The sequence below is a fragment of the Entamoeba dispar genome, genomic scaffold (assembly GCF_000209125.1).
Source record: "Entamoeba dispar SAW760 scf_1105229462983 genomic scaffold, whole genome shotgun sequence".
NCBI lineage: Eukaryota > Evosea > Mastigamoebida > Endamoebidae > Entamoeba > Entamoeba dispar.
In genome coordinates this window covers 46,017-55,147 of record NW_001855465.1, presented here as the reverse complement: position 1 = coordinate 55,147, position 9,131 = coordinate 46,017, and the positions used below count along the sequence as shown (strand labels likewise).

Sequence of the window (9,131 nt, the reverse complement as noted above, 5' to 3'; positions counted from 1 at the left end):
ATCTCTTTTATTTTTTTATTCATTATTTCATTCTTATATTATCTTTATTTGTCTTCATTTATTTGTTTATTCTTTTAACTTAATTCATCGTCATCTATTCATTTTTCTTCCTTATAATTTGGTTTATCAAATAATATTCTTCTAACTATGTTTTTTTGACACTTTGATAACTCTGACAAGTTTATTAAAATATTGTATTATCATAACAATGTTGTTTATTTAACAATTTAAATATTGAACAACTAAACCAATGTTGTTTATGTTTGACCCTAATTAAAATTGTTTTAATTGAAATAGAGCAACCATGAATATACTATGATAATAAGAAATGTTTTTGACAACAGTTGTATTTTATCTTACTATCTCTGATTTAGAATATCAAATACTTATTGGTCATTAACACATTGTTTATGTGTGTCATTAGAGATATTTCTTATTCTTATTAAGAAATTAATTTGACTTGATGAAGAGTATGTTTAAATAACAAGAGTTATTGTATTGTGGTATATTTCTGTTGATACTTCACCAACTAAAAATGAGTGTTTTGTGACACCATTCTAATCATTCAAAGAATTCTTCAATAAACTTATAACATTAATCACATTTAAATGAATGTTCTATCATTATGATATTTAGAAGTAATTTCACTTGATACACTTTCTATTAACATATTCTCTGTATAACGTAGACTTTATAATGAAAAAAGATTCAAAAAGATAACAATCAATTAAAATACTTTTATCTAATGATCTTATGGTTAAATCAAAATATCAACAAATTAAGTACGAATTATAATTTTAATTTATCAAGCAATTAATGTTGTTTCTAATTATTTATTGATAAAAAAACTCCATTTTTAAAAATTAATCAAACAAGTTAGAAAGTGTTATACGTAATTCTTTGATGTTGTTTTAAATATTTTTTTAATTTAAATTATTTCATCATTTTAGTAGATTTCATTATATAATAATGTACTAGTATAAACTTAGTAATGGTTATTATTGTTGTTTAATAAACTTTATTTTTATCTAAAAGGATTCCCTGTGTTTGTTATGACTTATTTTTCATGCGTTGAGTAACTTTTAAAATTAACATAAAAAGATCTGGTGTATAAAACAATAATATAGTTGAAGAAAAGAATGAATAAAGATACAGTAGAACTAATACTTTGTTAGACTCTCTATTTATTTTATCTTATTAACTTTATTCATTATGTCTTTTTATTCTTGTTATTGAATTGTTTATTCACTGTGCTATAATTCATAGAACCTTTGTTATTCTTTTTATGTTCTTCATTTTTATGATATTATTACAAATGCTATTCAACATACTTCGTTTTAATTCTTAGAAGAATAAATCATCAAAATTACTTAATATCTCATTTTGTTTTGAAAATGGTTGTATTATTTAAATAAGTTAAAGAAGAAAAACAAATAACTTAATGAAAGACAATTAAACACCTAAATTAATATTAAAATGAAAGAACTTAAAATAATATCATTGAATAAACACAAATGAAGCCAAATAAACAAAAATAATAAATTTTATCTAAAACAGAACCAAACAAATAATAATATATACGAAGTATTTAATTATATAATTAATGAAATATAAATTAAAATGAATCATTTTTATTTAAACAATAAATATTAATAAAATGAAATGATTCACATATTATTTAATATCAAATTATTATAAATAATTATTAACATTAATATTAAATTATAATATAATGACATTAAAATTAATTTACTATAACTCATCATTATTAAACATATTTAACATTAGCCATATCTAAACACACGAGAAGAAACAATAAATAATGTTAATTATTTAGAAAATAATATACCATCTTAAAATTATAACATAGAATAAATTAAGACTGTAATCATTGTATCTGTAGCATTTAATTAATAAATGTTTTACAAATATTATTATGTGTTATGTCATACGTTATTATCACTTTTTATTTTTGTTACTTATGGACACTGTTGTTGAATATTTTTTGTTGGATAGTATACAAACACTTTCTTTTTGGTAAGGATTATTCAGTGCTTATTATTTTATGATTATATAGTTAATTTAGTTATCAATTTCATTAATTTAATACACATCATGATATCTATTATTCTCTTTTATTTTTGTGTATCTTATATTTTATTACATCTTTCTTTTGTTTGTTTTTTATTAGACACTAAGATTACATTCTCATTTCATATCTTTATTTTTATTTTAACTTATTGTTCTACTGCTATCTAAATCTTTTAAATTAGAACTATACTTATTATAGTGATATTCCATAACTAATCAGTCATTTCTTTATCATATTTCAATTAAAAATAGCTTCTTTTCAAGAGCTTAGAAAGTATTAAATTAAAAAAATGTTTTATTTCTATGGAGAAATTAAAGTTAGTGAACCGGTATAATCATTTAAAGAAAGGCCTTGATCACTAAAAGTCAGTTCTTTCTCCTCTCCAAAATGTGGGACAGAAAACACTTTTCCTGATAAATGAGTGAAGCTTTTTTTTCTAATTTCTTCTTGGGAGAGTTTATAAATGAGATTAAGTCCATCATACGACCAAGAAGGTAATGGCTCTACTTCTAATACAACATCAAAAAAGGAGAAATGAAATATTTTTTGACATCCAGGTTTAATAATAATTTTAACATGAATTATTTTTAAGGCTGACATTTTCACAAAAAATTCTTTTGTAGTTCCATGGTAATACTCCTTTAAAGAGACCTTGATAGGTATTTTTATTCTTTCCCTGAAAGAATCGTTGTCTTTGAATTGTTTGTTAAAGTCAATCAGAAAATAGAATTCATTTTTCTGTTCTGGGTTAAGCTTTTTGTAATTGTCTATAAAATTCTTTTTAATATTATAACTTATTGTTTCATTAACATTTTTATTCCATTTTTCATTAAAACCTTTAATACTTTCATTTAGATTTATAATAACTTCTTCGGGACTCTTAATAAAGTTGGTCTCAAAATCTTTCTCATCAACTGAAAGTAAATTAAAATAATATAAAGATTTATCATAGTTATCTGACTTTTTATCCATTAAAGACTAATGTATATATTTTTTTTTTAGTTCTAATAATCCTTTTTACAGTTATTAAATGATGTTTGTCTTATTTGTTCTAAATCTTTTTCATTTGAAAACATTATTTTAATATTCATAAAACAGAAAATTTTAATCAAATAACTTTTTAGATAAATAAACTAAAAAATTAGAAAATTAAAATAATTAGAATAAAACTAAAAAGAAAAACTTGAAAATAAGATATTTATTTAAATGAAAGATCCTAATTTTTTATTTATTTAAAAAAAGGAATATTGTTTGTTAAATAAAACAATAGAATAAATGAATTAGTATTTTCTGTGATTATGAAATGATACTTCAGTAAGGATCCTCTTGGATAGTAGCAGATTTTCTTCTTCTTAATTTACTAAAGAAGCCATCTGAAGTAAAGGAAATAAGTGTAGGTTCTGATTCTTTATCAATAGAGTCTGGTCTTTTCTTATCTTTCTTTTGAGTTTTTTCTTCTGTTAATTTAGGAGAAGATAAGAGCAAAGGAACTTGTTCACTCTCAACATGTCCAGTAGTGTATGTTCTAAAAACTTCTTTTGGTTGTTCTCCATTTAAGAGAGCTTGAAGTAATGTTACTTTTTCAGTTAATTCGACATATAGCCTATCTAATTGACTAACTTGTTGTTCTTCAGAAGAAATTAAATGTTTATGATTAGAAATGAGTGTTTTGAATTGAATTTTAAGTTCATTTGCATGTTTAAGTAATACCTCAGCTGATTGTCGATGAACATTTTCCTTTAAGTTGACCATAGCATCATCAATCATTAATATACATTCTGATACTTTTTCAACATAATTCTCTAAAATATTTCCATCTTTATGGACATATTCTAAATCTGTAAGTTCAGGTAAGTGGAAATGCACTCCTATTTTTTTGTATTTCATATACATTTCTGTATACACCTTAAATTCTTGTGGGAAGAGAATACCCCAAGACTGAACAATTCTCATGGCTTTATCAGTAACGATTTTGACTTGTTTTTTCTTCTTACAACGCTATAATTAAATAAATATCTTCTAGGAATTGATAAGATGAAATTAAAGAGATTGAATCTTAAAAATTAAAATGAGTCTTCAAAAATAGAAAAATTCTATTTTCACCTATTTTGAACCAAAATAGAGCAAAAACAGTGACCTCATCATTACGTTGAAGTGAAAGGGCATTGTAAAAATATTTGAGAATAATATAAAAATAAAACAAACATCAAATTCAGCGATACATTCAAACCATTGGACTAACTCAATATGAACCATTTGTTTTCTGAAATTAGAATTTCGTTTAACCGCATAGTCCATGAAACACAAACAATAATACATTTCTAAGCTTGGAAGAAATTTATTGTGGTATGCTTTCATTTTGTTAATGATTTGTATTCTTAAAGGAATACATGCCTGTGGGACATTAGTCATAATTCTAACAATAGTTTCATATCCTTTAATACAAGGAGAGGCATGTAGTTCATTGACTGCATGATCAAAAACTTGACTAAGTGGCACCGTTTGCTTTGACATTTAAAAATAAAATTTGAAGTTCTCTTAGATAATCTTTTTTGAAGATTATTTCTTTGAGAAGAATAATATTTACAAAAAAATAGATACTAAGAAATATAGGAGAAATTAAGACAAAACAGAGAAATAACTCATCTAATATCAACAATTAACGGACTAACACATAAAGACTCAATAAAAAGACTACATGTATTAAAATTACAAATAAAATTCAACCAATCCATTACATATAATTCATAAAAAAGTGAACATCTAACGTTCTACACAGGAAACTCTGATGATGTATTAAAAAAGAAACCTTCTAATGCCAGTCTTTAAAAGAAATTCTATGGCAGAGATAGAAGGCATTAAAAAACTTGAAAAATTATTTTTTAATAAACATAAAAACCAAGTGAGGGATATCTAATAATTCCCTTTTTTGAGAAGAGATGTCGGTTGTTGAGGTGTAGTTTCATCTTAAACAAAAGCACAAAGTTAGTAAAAAAGAAAAAACTTAACCAAGGCTATGACATAATATAAGAAATAAGCACTGTTAAGATGAATATACAGTCTTATACTTATATCACATAAAAGAGTATTTCTAGAATAAGACATCGTGTAAAAGAAAGAGTAGTGAAATATACACAAGTTAATAAAGAAAGAGTAAAAATGATTAAACAATGAAAAAAGGAAATAAGAAAAAAAAATAATAATAAAAAAGAAAAATAATATAGGGTTAGGGTGGAACTAAGAAGGAACTTAATTGTGATTCTGAAGAATGTCTGAGGTTGTTGCCAAGAAAAGAACCTTCAAGAAGTTTGAATTCCAAGGAAAATCACTCGAAGAAATCACTACAATGCCAGAACCAGAATTTGTTAAAATGTTAGATGCTAGAATGAGAAGATCATACAATAGAGCACCAAAATTAAAACACGAAAGACTTGTCAAAAAACTTCTCAAAATAAAGAAAGCTACTAAAGAAGGTGAAAAACCAAAACTTGTTAAAACTCATTGTAGAGATAAAATTATTCTTCCAAATATGATCGGTTCAGTAATTGGTGTTTACAATGGAAAATCTTTCACTACTGTTGAAATTAAACCAGAAATGATTGGACATTATCTTGGAGAATTTTCAATTACTTACAAACCAGTTACCCATGGAAGACCAGGTGTAGGAGCTACTCATTCTTCTAAATTCGTCCCATTGAAATAAGTAAAAGATGTTTCGTGTCTAATTTTTATATTTTTTTTTGACAATTTTAATTTTTGTGATATGAATTTTTGTTATAGTAAATTATTTAAAAAATATAATAAATTACTATACATTATAATAAAATAAGGGTTCCTATAAAAACTCAAAAATATTAATCTTAGTTGGCATTTGTTACTTCTGTAGATCACTGACTCATAGAATGTCTTTGATTTATAAGGACTTAAATAATAAATGACTATTTTATTGTTAAATTGTTCACTGTTTTGTAAAAACGACTTCATTGCCGTTTGCTGTTAAAGTTTAACAGCCAGTGACTTTTCGTTGTGATTAAAAAATCACTCGTCCAAAAGGGCACAGCACTGAAGTTACTCAAAAAGAAGTATTTTTTTGTTGGTGTTATTTCATCAACTTTTTTTCTCTAAAAACCATTAAATAATAAACAAAAATAAAACAAAACGATTCATGACAAAACCCTGAAATAGAGGGTTATTCCAAAAATAGGTGAGAACTGAGAAATAAAAAACTAATAGGTAAAGAAAAGGAGGATGGAGAGGATGCCACTAAAAGAAATAATAAAACCGAGATTTCGGTATACCACAGAAGATGTTGAAAATGATGTCAATCAAATATTTTCTGCATTTGGACTAACTCCTCATGAACATCAAATGGAATGCCTAAAAAAATTGCTTGAAGACGTTCAAAATAAACAGTCATCAAATAATTATTTGATGCAACACTCTACTGGGTCTGGAAAGTCTTTGACTATTGCATCCTTAGCCCATTTTTTATATAATTTATATACAGAAACAGGACCAAAATATGATAAAATTATTGTACTGAATGATAGAGTTCATTTAGATACACAATTGTATTGTACTGTTAAAGCTGTTTTAGGGGTAATTGATAAAATAGAAGTAAAAAGAGTTAAGAACTCAGTTAAACTTCAAGAAGACCTTGAAGATATAAAGTGTAGAATATTTTGTACAACACTACAAAAGTTTAGTTTTGTAGAGACACAATTACCAAGTGATTTAAATATTGCTATTATCTCTGATGAAGCACATCGTTCACATGGGGCTGTTGCTACAAGAAAATTACATACAATGTTATCTGGAGAACAACGACAAAATCGTCATATTACATACTTTAGCTTTACTGCTACACCAACTTCTAAATGTCTTAGATTGTTTGGGACTCATAAAGATGGATTAATTAGACCATTTCATTGTTTTAGTTTAGCTGAAGCAGAAAGTCAAGGATTAGTGATGAATGTTTTAAAGAATTATTATGTCGTACCAAAAATGTTTAATCTTTCAGGTAAAACTAAAGCAGTAGATCCTATTGCTGATGGGCTACAAGTTGCAAAAAATTTATCAGATGAAATTAGAATGACAGAGAATCTTATGAAAAGAAGAGCTGAATTTATTGTTAATCATTTTGATGAATTGATTAAAAGAACAGATTCTTCTTCGTTTAAAGGAATTGCAATGTTGGTTTGTAGAACTCGAAAGAGTGTTATTAAATATACTCAAATGCTTCGAGCAGTTATTAATGAAAAAGGATTTGATTATGGAGTATTTGGTGCATTCAGTGAAACAGATATTGATGGAGTAATGGAAAGTGAAGAAAAATTAAATACAATGTACAATACATATTCTGATTCAAAACATATTACAGAATTATTAAAGGATCAACAAAAGAATATTAGGATTATTGTAGCAGCAGATAAATTACAAATTGGATTTGATGAACCAAGATTAATGTGCATGTACGTTGATAAAGTACTAAGTGGTTCACATGCTGTTCAAACATTAGGAAGACTTGATAGAATTTGTAAAGGAAAGAAAGAAGTTTATGTAGTTGATTTTGCAAATCAATCAGACTCTTTAAAGAAAGCATGGGGAACTTTTTATCATGAAGCATTATTATTTGAGTCAGATACAGATGTTAAGCGCCAAGACATTTTTCGAACTGTCAAAATGAGATTAAAGAAAATTGATGGAATTAAAGAACAAAGTATTGAAATTGCTAAAGAAGCAATTAAGAACGAGAACACAGAAAGAAGAATTAGATTACTAAATCCTGTTCAGACAGATATGTTATTATTCCTTAAATTAGTTGATTATTTTCAGGATGATAATGATAAAGAATTAAAGTATTCATTCATTTCTAAACTATATACTTCTATTTCTTCTCAATCAGATAAAACAATTAGTTTAACTCAATTACTTAAGTCATCAATATCTGTTTCTGTTGATGAAACTATAGAGTTTAATGCTACTCATATTCCTATTGTATCAATTCAACAAAGTGCACCAAAAGGAAATAGTTTAGCTATTTATCAGAGGAGGTGTAAAGAAATGACATCTACAGAGGTAGTTGAAATGGCTGAAAAAATGGTTGATGGAGAGAATATTAACAATGACCCTGTTTCACAATTTTCTAATGAAATATATTCTAAAAATAATCGAGATTTACTTAGAGGTATTGTTAATAAATACAGTAAAACACCAGTTAAAAGGAAGCCAAGTAAGAAGATTGAAATTAATGGGTATTGTAGACAAAGTATTCATCAATTACTTGGATGGGATAAAGTTAATGGGACATTACGATTTTTGTTAAAGGAGGTAATTAACAGTAAAATATTAGAACAGTTCATTCACGAAAATGGGATTGCATTTTTATTTGTTTGTTGTAATAACGCAAAGCCATATGAAGGATCATTTGGACAAGCTGCGTTGCAGGTTATCCTCGATTGTTTAAAACCGGTGTATACTCCTTTGTTGTCAGAAACAATGTTTGATGTCAATTTTCTCATCAATAGTTTTTGTCAAAACACAAAGTTCTTGGCTGCACCAGCATTAAAAATCTTGGTTCGACTCTGCTCGCTCTTTCCATTGATAAAAAAATATGTTCTTGCCTGTGAACTTTTTAGAGAAAAATTAAAAGAATACTCTGGAACAAGTTCATTATTCCTTAAACAAGCAATTGACAGTTTTGTCAGACAACACATAAGTGTTTGAAGAAAAAAATATGTTAATTTACTGTTTTTACTTCTGTGTATTGTTTTTAAAAGTAATTTAACAAATATTATAAATTGTTATTTCTTAATTTAAAATTTCTAAATAAGAAAAACTCTAAATGTTAAATAAAAATGAAAAGATGTTGTAAAACTTCAAAAAAAAAATTAGATGTAGAAGAAGATAAAATTGAGGAAAAAGAAGTTCATAGTAAAAAGAAAGGAAAGGATGACCAATTATATGATATTGAAAAAGATAATGATCAGTATTGGAAAGACCATGATTTTGAAGTGTTTACAGAAGATTTTGAAAAAGG

The 9,131-nt window shown here is 25.7% G+C and overlaps 5 protein-coding genes across 5 annotated transcripts in view, besides 11 other annotated features; 3 read left to right on the top strand and 2 right to left on the bottom strand.

Moving 5' to 3' along the window:
• Positions 1–6: 6 nt before the first annotated feature.
• Positions 7–104: a microsatellite.
• An 805-nt stretch (positions 105–909) lies between these two features.
• Positions 910–939: a sequence feature (AT_rich).
• A 469-nt stretch (positions 940–1,408) lies between these two features.
• Positions 1,409–1,543: a microsatellite.
• A 43-nt stretch (positions 1,544–1,586) lies between these two features.
• Positions 1,587–1,750: a microsatellite.
• Positions 1,751–2,392: 642 nt separating this feature from the next.
• Positions 2,393–3,064, bottom strand: EDI_124040 (uncharacterized protein; the record flags this gene model as incomplete). Its single annotated transcript, XM_001740507.1, has 1 exon — positions 2,393–3,064. The coding sequence occupies one exon, from the start codon at positions 3,062–3,064 to the stop codon at positions 2,393–2,395; it is 672 nt and encodes a 223-aa protein (XP_001740559.1).
• A 154-nt stretch (positions 3,065–3,218) lies between these two features.
• Positions 3,219–3,287: a microsatellite.
• A 22-nt stretch (positions 3,288–3,309) lies between these two features.
• Positions 3,310–3,333: a sequence feature (AT_rich).
• Positions 3,334–3,403: 70 nt separating this feature from the next.
• On the bottom strand, positions 3,404–4,606 carry EDI_124030 (uncharacterized protein; the record flags this gene model as incomplete). Its single annotated transcript, XM_001740506.1, has 2 exons — positions 3,404–4,090; positions 4,298–4,606. The coding sequence occupies 2 exons, from the start codon at positions 4,604–4,606 to the stop codon at positions 3,404–3,406; spliced, it is 996 nt and encodes a 331-aa protein (XP_001740558.1).
• Positions 4,607–4,667: 61 nt separating this feature from the next.
• Positions 4,668–5,023: a repeat region.
• Positions 5,024–5,233: 210 nt separating this feature from the next.
• Positions 5,234–5,311: a microsatellite.
• Positions 5,312–5,360: 49 nt separating this feature from the next.
• On the top strand, positions 5,361–5,795 carry EDI_124020 (40S ribosomal protein S15, putative; the record flags this gene model as incomplete). The annotated part of the gene is made up of 1 exon (XM_001740505.1): positions 5,361–5,795. The coding sequence occupies one exon, from the start codon at positions 5,361–5,363 to the stop codon at positions 5,793–5,795; it is 435 nt and encodes a 144-aa protein (XP_001740557.1).
• A 19-nt stretch (positions 5,796–5,814) lies between these two features.
• Positions 5,815–5,921: a sequence feature (AT_rich).
• Positions 5,922–6,340: 419 nt separating this feature from the next.
• On the top strand, positions 6,341–8,818 carry EDI_124010 (uncharacterized protein; the record flags this gene model as incomplete). Its single annotated transcript, XM_001740504.1, has 1 exon — positions 6,341–8,818. The coding sequence occupies one exon, from the start codon at positions 6,341–6,343 to the stop codon at positions 8,816–8,818; it is 2,478 nt and encodes an 825-aa protein (XP_001740556.1).
• Positions 6,576–6,596: a sequence feature (AT_rich).
• Positions 8,819–8,861: 43 nt separating the features above from the next.
• Positions 8,862–8,924: a sequence feature (AT_rich).
• A 25-nt stretch (positions 8,925–8,949) lies between these two features.
• Positions 8,950–9,131, top strand: part of EDI_124000 (DNA-(apurinic or apyrimidinic site) lyase, putative) — a gene marked incomplete at both ends in the record, with an annotated part of 879 nt that continues 697 nt past the window's right edge. The window contains one exon of the mRNA XM_001733468.1: positions 8,950–9,131. This exon is cut by the window's right edge and continues 603 nt beyond it. Within this exon, the coding sequence (XP_001733520.1) occupies positions 8,950–9,131 (182 nt within the window).